The sequence below is a fragment of the Gymnoscopelus braueri genome, assembly GCF_963280865.1.
Source record: "Gymnoscopelus braueri genome assembly, chromosome: 1".
In the NCBI taxonomy this organism is placed as follows: Eukaryota; Metazoa; Chordata; class Actinopteri; order Myctophiformes; family Myctophidae; genus Gymnoscopelus; species Gymnoscopelus braueri.
Genome location: NC_137603.1, coordinates 42,928,276 through 42,947,291, shown reverse-complemented (window position 1 = coordinate 42,947,291; position 19,016 = coordinate 42,928,276). Strand labels below are relative to the sequence as shown.

General features: G+C 39.6%; 1 protein-coding gene across 1 annotated transcript in view; it reads right to left on the bottom strand.

The window, feature by feature from the left end:
• Nucleotides 1–6,182: 6,182 nt before the first annotated feature.
• LOC308073264 (XK-related protein 5-like) overlaps nt 6,183–19,016 on the bottom strand; it is a 20,454-nt gene continuing 7,620 nt past the window's right edge. The window contains exons 7-12 of the mRNA XM_080412143.1: nt 17,152–17,263; nt 16,484–16,651; nt 16,133–16,326; nt 8,426–8,503; nt 7,551–7,725; nt 6,183–7,124 (exon numbers count right to left, since the gene is read on the bottom strand). Coding sequence (XP_080268269.1) covers nt 6,508–7,124; nt 7,551–7,725; nt 8,426–8,503; nt 16,133–16,326; nt 16,484–16,651; nt 17,152–17,263 — 1,344 coding nt within the window. The 3' untranslated portion in view covers nt 6,183–6,507. The remainder of the gene's footprint in view (nt 7,125–7,550; nt 7,726–8,425; nt 8,504–16,132; nt 16,327–16,483; nt 16,652–17,151; nt 17,264–19,016) is intronic.

Sequence of the window (19,016 nt, the reverse complement as noted above, 5' to 3'; positions counted from 1 at the left end):
CCTACCAGCTAATGTATCCGGTAGGAGACACAAAGTCGATTATTTGTGTCTCGTACCGGATACACACCCGGTCATCAAATTATTGGCTTAGGAATGCCACAAAAACAAAAATAAATCCATGAATTCAAGGCTTCATGGGGTGTGCAATTGATAGAAAATACGTATTTTTTTTGGGTGAACTCCTCCTTTAATACAAAAGATATACATTAACCACTTCACTTCAGCCCTATATATATATTTCGGCTATTTGAAAATAGCCATTGTGACCTTGTAGATCTGCTATTTTCAAAAGATGAAAGGGACATTCTGCATGATGAGTACTTTCTACTTTTGGTACTTTAAGTTCATTTTGACACCAATACCTTTTTAGTAGTACATTTTTAATTCCGGACGTGTTACTTGTAATAGAGTATTTCTACATTGAAGTATTGATACTTTTACTTAAGTAAAACATTTGACATACTTTTTCCACCATTGGAATGAACTGATTGATGTGATATGCTGGGAGAGTCTATCAGCTGCTGTGGTGCTGCGTGAACACCAGGTGGGGGTAAAATTCATTTAGCTTATAGAGTTTGATTGATTTGGCTGCATTTGATTTACAGTAATTGAACTGTACTAAACTCTACTATCATTCATCTATCATCATATACTTGTATATTAATCTGTCACTCAAGAATCCATCAAAGCCACTTTTGTCTTATTTTTATAGTAGAGTTTTTATCATGTCTCCCTCTCAAAATCCCCAAACTATTGATCAATTAATAAAACAAATCAACAAAATGTATGACTACACACATCGACATGACAGTAGCCTAATATTGTTATGTGTCATGTGATACACATGACAACTGCTGTATCAGAAACATTTAACTTAAAAACACTCTTCAAGTTAACTGAAATATTTTCTTTCAAAAACTGAGATGCAAATAAAACTTCATGAAGGGGAACAATTTACTTTAATATACTGTAGTTATCATGTGCGTGCATGTGTGTGACTGCGTGTGTGCATGCCCGCGTGTCACTGCAAAAAGTGTCTTTAGCCATTTTCTCTTCCTCTAATTGTCATCTGACTGACAGAATGATTAGACATACTGAAAACCAGTTAACTCATGACATAGTCTCAATGAACCCTACAGGTTGACTAACATGGTTTACAGTAGGCTATACATGTATATAACCAGACAAGTTAACTAACAACACATTCTCATTGAACTGGACAGGTTGACTAACCTGGTTTGTGATGTAAAAAAGGGGGATATGAGCTATACATCCCACTATGATATTTATTTTGACATTTAAGGTTGAGCTAAGAGATTTATCAACTATGTTGAAGATTAAATTGTAATATAGAGCTATCAAATGTATTAGACAGGTTATGAGTTAGCATCTTTGTGTTGTAGGCCTACTGTAATTTGTGATGAGTCTGAATGTTATGATGTTGATTGGGACCCCAGGAAGAGTAGCTGCTGTAACAGTACAGTAAGCTAATGGGGATCTAATAAATAAATCAAATCAAAATATCACGTTAATGAAGTTGACGGGTCAGCTAACCTGGTTTAACAGATAGATAGGTATAGGCTAGCAATACATTAATATTGAACAGTTGACTAAGAACACACTCCTTAGTTGCAAGAGAAACATGTTTCTCACACGCACGCACGCACGCACGCACGCACGCACGCACGCACGCACGCACGCACGCACGCACGCACGCACGCACGCACGCACGCACGCACGCACGCACGCACGCACACTCACTCATGAAACTATGCTCTTATACTTTTGTCTACTTTGCAGTTCCTCTGTAACAGCTAGAGTGTGTCCCTTGCTTAAAGGCACACGTGTAAGCAATGGCCTCGGTCCACTGACCGGCACTTTGCCTTCAGCCAAGCTTGAATCACAACCTCCACTCTAGTCTGCAGTACCATGACCAGTAGACATACTGTACATTCAGAATGTCTTATTCAAATAGTAGTCTCACAGTGAGTTCACATACCGAGGGTTAGCAATAAAGTCACACAGCAAGACACACTGAATAATTGCTTAGGGAGGAGCAGTTAGGGGTTAAGTGTCTTGCTCATGGACACTTTAACACATGGACCGGGCCTGGGAGGTGAACCGGTGACCTTTTGATGACCAGACAGCCTCTCTACCCATCAAGCTACAGCCGCCAAAAACAGATCCACAGATGACGCCGTAGCCACGATACACTGTCTCTACCCTCTCCCATTTGGATATGAGGAACTCCTATACTATGTTTATAGATTACAGCTCAGTGTTCAACACCATAGTGCCCTCCAGACTGGAGGCCAAGCTCAGAAACCTAGGAACCAACCCCAGCCTGTGCAGCTGGATCCCGGACTTTCTGTCAGGGTGATGCCAGGAGGTAAGGATGGGCTCCAATACGTATTGTATGCCCCCCGATCCTCAACACAGGAGCCCTACAGGGCTGCATTCTGAGCCCCCTTCTCTACTCCCTGCACTTCAATGACTGCATGGCCTCAAAGCTCCAATGTGGTCAAGTTCGCTGACTGGCCTGATGATGATGATGATGATGATGATGATGATGATGATGATGATGATGATACAGCCTAGAAGAGAGAGGTAGAGAACTTGACACATGGTGCCAGAAGAACAATGTCAAGATCAAAGAACCAATTGACCTGGACCAATCTATGTATGACTTTGCATGAACACTCCCAGTAGGCCTAGGACCCCCGCCCCTCTGGAATTGTAGCTTGTACAATCAAAATTGTATTTTAACTGCAACTATCCAAATAGAACATGCCCATTTCCACCTACATAGATTTTCTGGAACTTTGCACTTTCTTCAAAACAAACTGTTTGCTACTAATTCCACAGATTTTGTTCAAAACTCACACCAATTGGTACACATTATTTCTGGAGTCATCATGTGATGTATCATTCAAATGTTTCATATTCCATTCCGATTGGTTATGATTTCCTTCTGATCCAATGTGGGAGGGCCTATTGTTTTTGCCAAAAATGGCAAATATCATGATCTACCCCAAATTTGAAATGAACATTGCTAGGCCTCTGAACAGCTTTCGCTTCGTGCTCCCCTCCACTACACCCCTGATTGTGACTGTTTGTTGCAGAAACATGACCCCCCCCCCACACGCACACAAAATTAGGTACAAATTATATCGTGAGTGACAGTGACCGTCAAACAGGGTTTTGATATTCCATACTGTTGAACGCAATATCCAGTCAACCCAATTTGATGTTGAGGGGCCTCTATAGAGCTCACCCCCAAAAGCGCTTTGTCTTCTGCCTGTAGGAGGCATCGCAAATGGGCAAAGGTTTAACCGTATGTCGTAGAAATGATTATTAATGATGAATGATTATGTACTTCTGATATGCAAAAATAGGAATTTCAAATACTTGAGACACACTGCCTGGAAGTGAAACAAACTATGCTGCTTTTTGTTGTTCTTCTGTTGTTGTACACCAAAACAACTCCAAACTGGTAGATGAATATGTTTATTAAAACATAACCCAGGTCTCTATTTGTGAGATCATGTGTTTATTGAACTCAGTCTTTATTAAGATGAGATGTACAGTATGAATTAACATGAGGCAGTCCAATGACTAAACAATCAATTAGCAATCAAACCCATTCTATCAATGAAAATTAAAAAAACGTAATAATAAACCAGGGAAATACTGCCACTGTGTGTTCAGACTGTCCACTAGCTGTATCCAGACTGCCCACCAAGAATGTCCAGAGATCTCATAACAGCACCAAGTGAAAAGATAACACAATAAGTACAAAATGTAAGCAAAGTAGAAATACAAGCCATCAAATTGCAGACAGTTACACACACATTGTCATTTCTACAAGACAAAGCATTTGGTAATACGTTCTAAAGCGTGTTGCTATGTTTTGTAACATAGTGCACTAAGGTACATTTCATATTAGTGTTGCATAGACATACATTCTAGCTTGTGCGTTAGAGTAATGCAATGTGTCTGTGAAGTTGCATACTTTCTTTTTCTTTTGCAATAAATACATATTTTTCTGGCTAGATGGTGGTATGGAAGAGGAACATGCAGTGTTTCAATCCAAACATGGACAATATTCGGAGGCGTTTTAAGCAAGCAGATTAACCGACCTTTATAACCAAGAGTGTTTTTTAAATTCTTAAACTCCATTTTGATGTCTGTCTTTGTATTATTTCATCACAGAGATAGAACTTTGAATGGCTGTAGAAATCATGTTTTGTTATACAACAATGAATGTATGTTAAACAATGATGATTACAAAACAGAAGAGATGAAAATATTAGTTTCTTTTGTGTTGACAATTGTTAAAATAACTACATCTATGGTAAAAAAGAAAAAAAAGAAATCACATATTAAAAGGAACCCATAACATTCTGTAATACTGAGCAGATAACATCATCCATCCTCCAAACACCATTAACCCTTACAGCTCCAGTGTCTTCCCATACGCCTTCCTCTTAAAATCTATAAACTGTTATATAGTTTACAACTGTATGGATATTTTCACACTACAGGAGAAAGTATATGTGTCGTTAGAAGTCCCAGAGAAAAAGGTCCATATTTACCACAGGGTGCTGTAGGAAGAGGTGTCTAAGACCAGATCCAAGGAACGTTAATGTCAGCTATATCACAGATACATAATCTATGTATTTCACAATATTCACTTGTCTTTCACAGTTTTTTAGTTATCCTAAAACAACGATCCAGTGAGTACCAATATTCAAGCCACTTTGCTTTAGCTTATAGCTAATGCTACCCATTGGTATGATCATTTTCATAACATGTTATCTGTAATGTGTTCTGGTTCATTTAAAAGCATTGGGGTTATTAAAGGGTTCTGAAGATGAGCTTAAACTTGTGAACAGTAGAAGAGCTACTACTGTAGTTTATAATACTATTTTTAGTATACTGTAGCTTATAATAATCGATTACATTAGTACCACTGAAGTTCATAGAATGACCTTCTCTCATTAAACCGAAAAAAAGAGATGTTATGAATCATATGATGACATTTACATCCATTCTGACAGGAATACAGCGCTACATACAGTACCTGTCAGAAATCTTACATCCTAACTCTTTTCTTATATCTCATCACATCATCAAGCTGATAGCAGTTCTTATTTTAAGAAAACAGCCTGTGATTTTTGCTCAAAGCTAAACCATGGAGACACAACATAGTGCCTACTGGAAAAACAATCATTTTCAACTTTTACATAAACTAAAATAAGTGTATATGTGCAGAAGTCACTAAACTAAGTGTAAAACTGTAAACAGAATGTAAACAAAATTTTAAATTAAAAGATTACATATCATAAATCACTTCAATTTTCCCTTTTCACTGTATATTGCTTGCAAACCCTTTGATTACATATCATGGATTATACAGCAATATTAACATCCTTTGGTGGAGACAGGAAGTTCATCCGTACGGTTTCTGTTCTAAAGTGCAATCTGTTATAAACAGAAATTAAAGCCTAAAAAGACTTCCCCATGAAAGTTTTGCTGGCCAGTTAGATTAGATCAAGATAAATATTTTCTCATAGCACATGAAAAAATATCCACTTTTTTGTTTGTATGACCATAAAGTGTACAAACCTGTCTCTCTGAATAATTGACAGATTTTCTGACTGACTGAAGCCCAATTTATATTCTATTTATAATTATTTATTGTTTGCAAAGAAATTATAGATTTTCTTGACTTTCTGACAGACTAGCTCTCTGACTTACTGACAGATTTACTGACTGACTGACTGACTGACTGACTGACTGACTGACTGACTGACTTTACTGCCAGATTGACTTGACTGATTGATTGATTGATTGATTGATTGATTGATTGATTGATTGATTGATTGATTGACTGACTGACTGACTGACTGACTGACTGACTGACTGACTGACTCACTGATTCACTGATTCACTGACTGATTCGCTGATTGAAAAAAAAATGATCACATTTTACAACATGAAATTAAAATGATTAACATTTTGCAAGCAAATAAAAGTGTTTCTGAGTCAGGCATAATTTCTAATGGTGCCATAGCAGATTGGGGCAGTTATTTTACCACATGGCCAGGGGGTTACAGAAAGTTGTAGCAGAAATGTAATCCCTCACAGAGTGTATATATTTTTTTCCCCCAGATGTTTTCAACCATTTAAAAATACTTATTTTACCCAGGTGAACATATCAGGGGGAAAACGATTAGCGTGTTTTCTCATTGATTTGACTGAACAGAGCTGTAAAGGACCTCAATTCCCCATCTAGCAGACCCACAGTTGATGCATAATTTAACCCAGTGAGTATAAAAATTGACCCAAATAGACCCGTTCATTTGGGTCAGTTTTGTTTTTTACATTCTTAGGGTTAAATTAACATTGAGGATTTTACTGTGTGTCATGTGGATCCATAATCCATAGGCTGAACTAAAAACAACTGACCCTTCTTCATTCCCCATCCTGTACTTCTCATCCTCTTTAAACTGCCCTCTCCCTGTAGTCCACAAGTTGAACCATTTGTTTGCGGGCGTGGGAAATGACTGGAGTGAGAGGTGCGACAGGGGTACCAGCGGTAGAGCTACCAGGGGTAACACCAGGGGTTGTACCAGGAGTTGTACCAGGAGTTGTACCAGGAGTTGTACCAGGAGTGGCTCCAGGAGTGGTTCCTGGGGTTGCGGGGATGATAACAACAGGGGTCAGACCTGGAACCTCAATCGCAGCACGAGACTCAGGTCGAGGGGTTGAAGTGGCGAAGCGAGCCTCCCTGATCCGATAGGGACTTCTGTTGGTGGAGAAGGGTGACAGCTCGGAACCCCAGCCCAGATAGCTTCCACTGGACGGAGACGGGGCCTCTGCGCTGAAGTACAGCGTGGTGTTGGACTCGCCGGGGTTCCTTTCCGGAGACGTCAGCAGGAGAGGGGACCGTCGGTCAGGGGACCAGCCAGGAGTCTTGATGTCCAGCGAGCAGACAGAGGATGAAGCCTCTGTCAGACTGGCTCCGAAACTGTCGATGTGAGGAAGACTAAGACTATCTGCTTGGTGAGGAGTTGAGGGTGAGGGTGAGCCATATGCAGCGCTCTGGAACTCATCATCTCCTGAATAACAAATGAGATTAAACGGATGTAACAACTGTAACACTGTATGTGCAGCACACCATACTGACCCAATACTAACAAATAAACCCATGGCACAACGGTGTGGAAAAGGTGAACAATGTAAAATGTTTGTACTAGGAAATTCTCACCTTGTCAAATCAAACATTTTATCATAATACTGGTGCTTCCAATGTTTTTGAGTTTTAGTGGGCCAATAATATGCATCAGTGACTTTTGTTCGCTTGAGACTGCGCGCCTGCGGTGCCTGATAACACAATGAATGGTCTGATAAATCGCGGGTAGGTCAATATGTCGCCTACTTCGCCCATTCAATGGTCTGATAAAACGTGACGTGACGTGACGTGCGTGCGTGCGTGCGTGCGTGTGTGCGACTGTGCGCTTAGTGCTTGTCAAACAACATCTAACCTCTTTCAGAAGGTGCAGCGCTGGAATCTTCAGCCTCCTCAAAAATGACTTCCTGAACTGGGAAGACCTCTGGAGGTGTTTTCATTCGTTGGATCTGAGTGGGTGGGGCCTGTCTCAACGGTCTCATTATCACTGTGGATGGAGCTGGCTTTGGGGGTGGGGCTTCCTCTATCACCTGTGAAAGAAAAAAAAAGACAGACAGCATAGGTTTTCCAGTGAGTTACAGTATACTGTGCTAATAATAATAGTCATGACTACATTAGACTGAGAGAACGAGCCCAATCGATGGTCTTTAAGGGCGGATCCAAACTCAGCCGCACGGATTCGTGCGGGGCTTCCTATTGCTTCACCAATCTATGTTCCCGCCTCCCCTCCCCTCCCCCCCCCCCGGCCTGTGCACGGAGCACGCTGACGTCACCAAATTTAGAGCGACGCCCCTCTGCACTCTGATTGGTTAGGAGATAACAAGGTACTAAGACCATCGTTCCTGCATGGCTCCCCCAGGCTTTTTTTCTTTTGTAACAAAAAAAAAAAGCATGGGTTTCCGAGACTATGACTACATAGGCTTGAGACCCATCTTCTATCCGCTGGTTCTATTTCCTCCATAAATACAGGACAAAAGAATGTGTTTTAATTGTCTTGCCAGGTATAAGTAAATGTTCATTAACACAATTAACCACTTGAACCCTAGCATACCTATTCTGGGGGGAGCATTCGCCAAAAACAGCCGATCTATAAGCATGTCACATTGCGATACGTTGTGAGCTTGTAGATCGGCTATTTTCGTCGAAGAGATTTGGTGTAGACGGGGGAAAAGCGGACCACGTACAGAGCTGACCCCTCTCAAGTATAGGTTTTAGTGGTTAAAGTTATACCTGAGGAGTCACTATAGGAACAGGTTGAGGCACAGGTTGAGGAACAGGCTGAGGTGCTGCTTGTGGAACCTGAGGAACCTGAAAAATCACAAACAGAATCACTTTTATTACACCCAGCACAGCAATGCGGGTTTTAGTTAGATTTGGATGAAACTTCACACATAGCACACAATGTTTTGATGAATTGAGTACACAGGACCCCAACAAAAAAGCCATAGCACTTTCTTGGGTATAATCCTTGTATTGAACTGTACTTTCCTGTGTTTTTTTCAATCAATCAATCAATCAATAGACCTGATCAAGGACCAGATCTTTTTTTTTATATTTATTTTATTTTTCACTGGTTGCAGAGATGGGGACTTGAGACTTGAGACTCGACTGATCAAATCAAAAATAGACTTGGACTCGACTTGGGACTTGAATTCCAATGACTTGTGACTTGACTTGCCTTGAGACTTCAAGTCTTTTCAAGTCACTTAATACCTTACAACAAGCCCAAATATTTAAATGTATATATGTAAATGTTTAAAAAGTGTCCAACTATTAATGTTATTAGTCAGAAATCCCGGTCGCCAGTGACACCTAGTGTCATAATCACTCAGATCTACGAGCAGATTCCTCCTTGATGTCCCTGGTACAAATCTACGTACTATGGGGGACTGGGCCTTCTGCTCGGCAGTGCCGCGCCTGTGGAACTATCTGTGGAACTGTGGTCTTCCTATTGATCTGAGAGCACCACAGACCCTGGACTCTTTTAAAATAGGCCTGAAGACTTTTTTGTTCAGAGGGCATTTTCGTGTTGAATTGTTGTTTAGCCACATTTGTTTTTAAACCCTGATTTTTTAACCTTATATGCTTGATGATGTGTTTTACCACGTGGCACTCTGAGATTCCTTGTGAATGAAAAGTGCATTACAAATAAAATGTATTATTATTATTATTATTATTATTATTATGTAGTAGTAGTAGCGCCTGTGCTCCACTTGTTGCACGTTACCAAACAGACAACACATATGTGTTCACTCCTGCCATCGCTGCTGGAAGCCAGGTGGAAGAAAATGTTGACTCTAGCAATTATATCGTTCGGTTTTAAAGATTACGAGGTGGTGGAAGACAACCATACAAGGATCACAGCAAGGCATGCAGTGCGAGAATCAATAATGGAATTGCAACTACATCGAACTTCGATCGACATTTGAAGAAGGTGCACAAAGTCGACAAAGTTATCAGGGACCTAAGCTAATGCTACAAAAAAACTATAGACTGTGAGCCAGGACCCCAAATTTGGGCCATGGGTACCATCTAGGGGGAATAATTCTCATAGTGATTTTTGGGAAGGTATACACCCCTAGTGCTAGAAAATATGTGATAATATTGCAGCGGTGTTATTATTATTGAAATTCTTTATTAGGAATAGCCCCTTGAGATGTAGCATCTCGTTTTAGAGGGGATCCTAGGTACATGATACACTGTATAGACATTTTCCAAAAACTAAAACTAAGACAAAACAAAAACAAAACAAAACAAAACAAAAACAAAGCAGAGGGGAAAACAAAACATTAAACAACAAGCAATTCCAACAACCAATTCAACAAACAATATCAGATATGACAAAACAAGTAAACAAGACAGATGACAGGAGCCACATCAGAACAGGACAGACAGACAGACAGACAGACAGACAGGACAAACACATGAAACAACAGAAAATGTAAAGCATAAGAATGGATCATTAAGTCAACACAGACAGAACAATATCGTGAATGTCAGTATATTTGGAGTGATTAATAGAGGTTATATGACAGTGTTATAGTTATGAAATAGTTATAGACATGTACATACATTCTCAAAGTAAGAAGTGTATTTTTGAACAGATAATGAGATGAAATGGAACGAATATTTGCCGGTAGGTTATTCCAATCTGAAGGCGCTTTAAACATAAAGGCTTTCTTGGCTGTTGATTTTGAAAAAGTGGGAACAGTAAAGTAGAGTTGGCTGGAATGCCTCAAGTGATAATTGGAGGAAAATTGATCCATGTATTGTTTTAGATATTGTGGGTATTTGAAATGAATACATTTGAAGATAAATTGTAACCAGTGGCGCTGTCTTCTTACAGAGGGAGAGGGCAGATTCAGACTTTCATACATTAAACAATGATGAGTTGTGAAAGAACATCCAAGAACAAATCTGCATAATTTATTGTAAACTGTATTGAGAGGAATAAGATTGGTTTTGGATGCTACCTGATATACAACATCTGCATAATCCATTATTGGTAAAATTAGTTGAAGTACAAGTTTCTTTCTAACAGAAAATGTAAGATAGTTTCTGGAACGGTAGAGAATACCAATACTGAGATTTATTTTCCTCACAATGTTATCAATATGGCACTTGAATGATAATTCTGAGTCCAACCAGACACCTAGGTATTTTGTGTGTTCAACTCGCTGCAGAGGTGTACCATCCGAGCTGTAAATAGCACATGAATGAGATTGAGATTTGGATTTAATGCATTGCCGAGTACCGAAAATCATTGTATATGATTTGCTTTTGTTGAGTAATAATTTATTAGAAGCTAGCCAATGTTGTAAGGAGTTAAAATCTGATTGCAGAGCTGATTCAATGTGTAATAGGGTGGGCTTGGAGGTATATATTACTGTATCATCGGCATAGAGTTGAACACTACATTCTGAAATAATTGAAGGGAGGTCGTTAATAAAAAGAGAAAAAAGAAGTGGACCAAGAGTAGAGCCCTGAGGCACACCTCTTTGCTGGACTAGGAGATCAGATTTGCATCCTTGAATTACAACACATTGTTTTCTATTGTGAAGATAGGCATTAAACCATAATAAAGCATTCCTTGAAAGACCTACAGAGTATAACTTATCTAAAAGGAGGTAATGGTCAACGAGATCAAAAGCCTTGCTCAAATCAATAAAAATAGCCCCTGTTAAATGACTCTTGTTAGATGCAGAGAAAATATCACTGGTTAGTTTTAGTAGCGCTGTAGTTGTGGAGTGATTAGAGCGAAAGCCAGATTGATAAGGTGATAATATATTGTGTTCATCTAGATAATGTGATAATTGGTTATAAATTAACTTTTCAAATATTTTAACAGTAGAGCAGATAATTGATATTGGCCGATAGTTATTAGGATCAAGTAAATCTCCCCCTTTGTGTAAAGGGGTGATACGGGACCACTTCCAGATAGAAGGTATTTCAAAATTAGTCAATGACAAATTGAAAAGATCACAGAGTGGATAGCTGATAATGTGTGATGCTAAAATTAGAAATTTGTTTTCTATGCCATCTAACCCGGGACCACTACTCACTTTCATATTATTAATGGCAGCCTGGACCTCGGTAGGTGTTATTTTCCTAAAGGAGAAGGAGCTGTTACAGGGCTGAAGGTTGTTACTAGCAATGTAGGGATCATGCATCGTGGGAGAAGAGACGGAAGAAAAATGCTGGTTAAATGCATCGGCAACTAAATTCGGATTGTGTAATATGACATTGTTGACTCTTAATTGGTTAGAGGATGTATTTTTATCAGAACCAGTTAAGTCTTTTATTTTCTTCCAGAATTTCTTGGGATTTTTAAAATCGCGAGTAAGAGATTCTCTATAATAATTGGCTTCTGCATTTCTGGTCAAAGTTTTGCACTTGTTTCTCAACTGCCTGTAATTTTCCCAGTCAGTAGGATCCTTAGACTTGCGAAATACAGCCCAAGCATTGTCTCTCTGCCTGAAAAGACCTATGAGGTCAGAGGTTATCCAGGGAAGATGCCTTCCTTTGACTTTTATATTTTTATAGGGAGCATGCTTATCTATGACTTTAATAAATTCAGAGTAAAAGAAGTCCCAGGCACTATGAGCATTTGGTATTAATTGATACCTATCCCAGTTGATAGCAATCAAGTCATTAATATATTGGTCGATGTTCATTTTCTTATATTGTCTGGTTTTAATAAATTTAGGTGGTAATTTAGGGAGCTTAATTTTCCAAATACAGTACACTATTGAGTGGTCACTGAGACAATCGGACATTACCCCTGATTTTAAGATTCTATCTGGATGTGACACCAGTATCCAGTCAATTAAAGATTGACAAGTAGGTGTCACGCGAGTAGGTTCATTGATTAGCTGACTTAAATTCAAATTACCAAATATGCTTTTTTGTTTGCTAGATGATTTATCAAGCCAGTTTTTATTAAAGTCACCCAAAAGTATCAGTTCATTTTTATTAGTAATGGAGTTTATGGTGGAGGCCATACAATTAAAAGATTCAGCAGGTGAGGAAGGAGGTCTATAAATATTTCCTATAGTGATATATTTATTTTCATGCAGAGTTACTTTTATAAAAATACTCTCAAAGTGAGAAGGCTCCACATTAGGTGTAATTAGTTCAGAAGCCAGATTATTTGATACGTACGTGGCTAAACCTCCTCCCTTAGTCCCCCTGTCAGCTCTATATAAGACATAATTTGTAAGTTTAATTTCATTATTGGATATTCTACTGGTAAGCAAAGTTTCAGACAAGGTTATAATGTTAGGTTTGTACAGTTCAACCCATGGACGAAGTAAAGAGATTTTGGTACGAAGGCTATTGATATTTAAATGAATTATTTTAAGTCCTTTTACACTATCCAGATTGACACTTGATGTTTATGAAAACAATACTGTCACTAAACCAATATAGAGCATGGATCACAAATGATACTGTGCTAATCACATATACAGAGCATACATGTATAGACAAGACGAACAGACAAAGAACATAAACAAACACATAGACAAAAAGAAAAGGTGACAGAAAAAACAAAGAACAAAAATAACCCAAGGCCACCCCATTTAACCTTAAACCCATAGGCCCAAGGATTTGGGAGAATAGCCTGGCGTTAGCCACATTTCCCTAGCCAAGAGATGAGAACAAAATAATAATAATAATTAATAATAAAAATAGATATGAGAGACAGAGAGGAAGAGAGAAAGAAACCACAATCATCGAATGTCATCTAAGAGAGTGTTGAGACCGAGACAGAAAAAGAGAAGAGAAAAAAAAGAAGAAAAGAAAAAAAAAAAGAGGGGAAAAAGAAGAAAGAAGAAATGACTATAATGTTGACCACATAATATGTTGACCACATTTCCAGGATGAGAAAGATATATATATATATACACATATACATGCATACATACATACACACATACACACATGTACATGTACATGTACACACACATGCACATGCACATGCACATGCACACGCACATGCACATGCACATGTACATGTACACGCACATGCACATGCACATGCACACACACACATACAGTACATAAAAATATAGATAGAGAGCGAGAGAGAGAGAGACAGAGACAGAGACAGAGAGATCGAATCACACAAAAACAAGAGACAAAATACAACGGAAAGAGAAGAACAAATACATATATACATAGAATAATAATATAAATATATGTATATATATATATATATATACATACACACATATACATATATATACATATATACACATATATACACATACACACACATACATACACACACACACATACATACACATACACATACACACATGTACATACATACATACACACACACACATGCACACACATACGTACACATACACACACGTACAACTACACACACACATACACACACACACATACAGTACACACACACATACATACATACATACATACATAAATTATGCTGAGGATATGAAGAGAAAGGAGAGTATGTTGTAGTAAAAGTGAGACTCGAAAAACCTGTCTGCAGTGTCATACGTCCTAGAGTACAGTCAGGGGTAGTCATGGCAATGACGACTCACTACTGACGTCATCAACACGCGCCCGTGTTTACAGCGGCCGAGGAAGCATGCTGAAGAATCAACGTGCTACTGACGTCATCATCGTGCTTCCATGTTTACAGCGGCTTCAACGTTTACAGCGGCTGAGGTAACTTGCTGGAGACTCGATAGCTCCTCTTGAGCATCATGAAAAATGTTTTCGTCTCCACCACTCAGCCAATACGTGATGCGGGGATTCCTATAGAGCTTGCCATCGATGTAGAGTTTATCAATGGAAAGACGAGCATTCCTCTTGTTCTTTCTTGCTTCGGCCATGACGGGGTAGAGTAGCCTCCGTCTACTCATGATCTCCGATGGAAATTGATCACTGATGGAGTAGTTGGAGTTTTTCAGCTCTCTGCCCTTCGACATGACAGCGGACTTCATCTTGGAGTCGGTGACTTTGGCGATGATAGGACGGGGTCTCTGTTGGTTGGTTCTGGCTTTCCCCAGACGATGGACTCTGGAGAAGTTAATGGCCGCGACTTCATCCGTCTTCATCTTCAAGTTGTCCTGCAGGAATGTCTTTAAAAGTTCTTCTGGTTTCTGGTGAGTTTCATTTGGACCTTCTGGAAGTCCGTGTATTATGATGTTGTCCCTCATACTTCTGCATTGTAGATCGAGTATATCTTTAGCCATGTTGGCTTTATCATTTTGTAGTTCTGCTGTTAGACGCTGGAGGTTATTGACATCAATCCTTAGAGAGGCATTGTCGTCCTTTAACACTTCAATAAGACTGTTGTTAAATTCGACAGAGGCTTTTAGCTCTTTGACATCACTTAACATCTGTTCAAGTAGGTCAAGCTTCTTGAGCTGATGGTTAATACTTGTCAGAGACTCACGAATATCACCCGCTGGGTCTTCCAAGTCACTTGAGCCCATCTCTCTCCGATTGCGTTTGGCGTCTGGTTTGTTTTCCGCCGACATATCGTTCTTGTGATATAACGCGTCGATAAAGGATTCCAACTCCTCCACCGTCTCGTTCACAGGTGAATCCAGTGTGAAAAAAGTTAATTCGATCACTGATCAGACATTGTAGAATGGCATATTAGGGAAGTTATGGCACAGAGTACAGCTCAGCACTTCATGCCGTCGGCCATCTTGACATCAGTTTTTTTGTCAATCTATTCATAACCCCATGCCAAAACACACATTTCAAATTTAGCCTGTACCTGTACATAATGGGAAAGGAATCAATATTGGTTGACTAAATTACTTATTTATCTGCAAAAATGAATAGATTGTTTATAAATAATTGATATAAATAAATAATGCACTGTCTGGGCACAGAGGAGACTGAAGTGCCAGTCAGCCCACCGCGGCTGGAGCTCAATGAACGGAGCCCAGCACACAGACAGACACGGAATAATGACACTAGCCATAATTATAAACCTAATAAGTAAGCTTAAACCAATTGCTTCACAAGAACACTGTCGGTGTAACCAAGAGATTCGAAAGGGAATCTATATTTTATAAACACAGATTAATAAGTAAAAAGAAAAAAGACGTGGTGCAATATTTCCGGGTTTAATGCGGACACCGGTCGGTCGCTTCTCCCACCAGAGGAAAATGTTCTGTCTCTGAAGTGGGAGGAGCAATGGGGGACTGTGATTGGCTGGATGCTAGTGCTGTAACTTCACAGTATTTTCAAAGTTAAACTTTTCTAAGGTTTGAAGCCACACTTTTTGCTGTGCCACTTCATGGCACTCGTCTCGTGAAATGCTTGCCTACATAGACATTACATTGAAACTCGAAGCTAGTCTTTTGCTTCACGCTTTTGTCTGAACGGGGAGTACCTCAAGCACATTGTTATTGTTTAAGGATTCATAAACATTAAACATCTGACCTGAGGAGGATGAGGAGCATCAGGAGAGTGAATGATATCTTCATCCAGACCCATCAGTCCAGCCAGACCTCCCTCCCCATAGGAAGAACAGATCTTGGACACATCTCCAGTCTTGAGAGCTAAACGAATCAGCAGCCAGTGATGGTGCTTCCAGCCCTCCCATTGGTGGGGGAGGTCCATCAAGGTCCCGCCTCCTGACATTAAAACAATGGAGAAATCATCATCAACATCATCATCATAAATAATGTGATAAATGGGTAATAAATACTGTAGACAGACAGACAGACAGACAGACAGCAATCATCATCATAATAATAAATAGGGTAATAGGGTAATACGATCTGTACAGACCACACAGTGTTGCATGGCGATGGAAGCTAGGTGTTGTCTTCTCATCCAAGGACAAAATAGACCCTCGCTCCATGCAGGCTCCACTGACTCCTCTGTGACGAAGACTCTGGAAGATCTCAAAGGACTTTGGATGAAGGAACCGGTAGTACAACACCAACGCTATGAGACCTAGAGAACAGAGAGCAATGGAGAACAGGTAACAGAACGGAGGAGAACAGGAAACAGAGGAAAACAGGAAATGCAGAACAAGTTACAGAGAACAGAGAAGAACATCAAACTTGAAATCTGCGGCAATCCAGAATTTCTGAATATTGTGTCGCCCCCTCTGGTGATGAGAGGTAACTACAAATATGTTGGAACTACAGCAAAAATCTACAGTAGTGTCACACTAGTAGTTAGTAACAGCTATCCGACATAAATATAGCATGATGTAAATAATATTTACACCATCATAAGTCATAACCTACGTCATATTGCAATATTATTGCGGTATGACGGTAGGCTCACATAACTGCTGTGGATGCTTTTGGTGCTGTGTCAAAGGTGCAACCTGATATCCTGGTTAACATTTTGCTGTATTAGAGTATGGCGATATGACAGTGTTCAGTGTTCATGTGTTTTTTTAGATAGTTTATTTGTGATTGTGTGTTTCTGACTGTGTAGCTCACCAATCAGGAAGCTGCAGAACACAGCTGCTGGGATGCCCACCGTATCCCATGATGCCATGGTGAACAACCAGGAAGAGGCAAACAGGAGAAGCATATTCTCTAAGAACATGGCCTGGAAAGAGAGAGACTCAGATGTTAATTTCATATCATCTTCATCTTAAATGTTCAACGTAAATGGCAAGCAACCAAGTTCTAGGTTGTTTATGAAATCTGTATGAACACACTTAATAGCTACAACAAAGAAATATGATTTTCACGACAACCTAACATCTCTCAAATTATAAATGATGATCAAAACAATGCTCAGTTTCTATTCCCTACAACTGACAAATTGGTAAATTCAGATCAAGTAATAGCAATCTCCAACCTTCCTTTCATCAGCAAAATAGTTGAAAGTTTATTTACAAACAACTGCATAGCTACCTATCATTCCACAATATAGATTCTATAGACAACACAGGGTCCCCACACATTTTTAGCAATGAATTTCCAAAACTTTTCCAAAACTTTTCCAGAATATTTAGCCCAATTTCCAGGCCTATATAACAATCATTCAGCGCAATAATGTGTCTCTTACTCCTATGTAGAATGCCCAAAGATAGGCAGTGTAGCAAAAATAAAGCATAGAATATAGAATAGTACAATTTCATTCAAAATGTCGTGCAAAATTAGGGCATAGCTCACTGGAAGACTCATTATGGCATCTGTATGACTTATTTTATTTAAATAATATATGCCATCACACAGCCCGTTCGGCGAAAAACTACATATGTTACATATTTCGTGTAATGTTATACATGTTTATGAAAATGTTTTGTATTAACAAAATCAATAGCCAAAAACAATGCATAGCCAAATATTTTTCCAGGACCCTTGATAAATTCCAGGACCTTTGATCAATTCCCAAACTTTTCCAGTACTGGATTCTTTTTTTTTCAATTTCAAAATATTTCCAGGAATTTCATGACCGTGGGGACCCTGACAACATCTAAGGGCGCTTTCACACTATGGTCCCGGGTGCGCACTCCAGACCGCTTGGCAGGTGTCGCGCTAGTGTGAATGTTGTATCGTGTATCGTTCCCCGAAACGGATAACCGTATCGTACCCGAAACCACCTCCGGAGGCAGTCTCGGATCCGGATCATGCGTTTTCGGGTACGGTACGCTGCAATGTGAAAGCAAGCGTACCGTTAGACGGAAGTGGCCCGCTATTTGGAATAGGTGACGGTATATAAACTCGACAAAAACAGCCAACAAAAACACGTCGCAGATCAATCCACAGGGGTTCAACCATGGCCGTAACATATCCACACCAAGCAGTAGCACAGCAGAGCAGTGCGCTCTGTATGTTGGATGCCGCATGTATGTTGGATGCCGCATGTATGTTGGATGCCGCATGTATGTTGGATGCCTGTATGTTGGATGCCGCACAGAGTCTGTCAGCGCAGCACCAGTTTGAAAAAAAGAAAAAAGACGCACCGACATTCCATAGGCTAAATCAATGCATTTTGTGATCGCATCGCACAACTAATAGCCTACTAAAACTAACGGGGAATACCAGAAAATAATAATATTTTGACATACGGGAGAAACGGTTGGTGCGGATATTTAAAGAATAATTATTGCGGTTGGATAACGGGTGGATAATTAATTTGTACATGCGGATTCGGATGACCATGAGAGGCCATCCGCGTATCTCTACTACATATCTTTGCTGTTAGGAAGAAACCCTGTATCCCATATTGCAACTTTTAATACTTTTTCATCATAAATGAATGCCCTATTGTCATACAGTGTCACACAAAATTAGCAAAAATAGCCAAGCTACAAGCTGAAAATGCGGCGCAATGCGACACATTGAGCTTG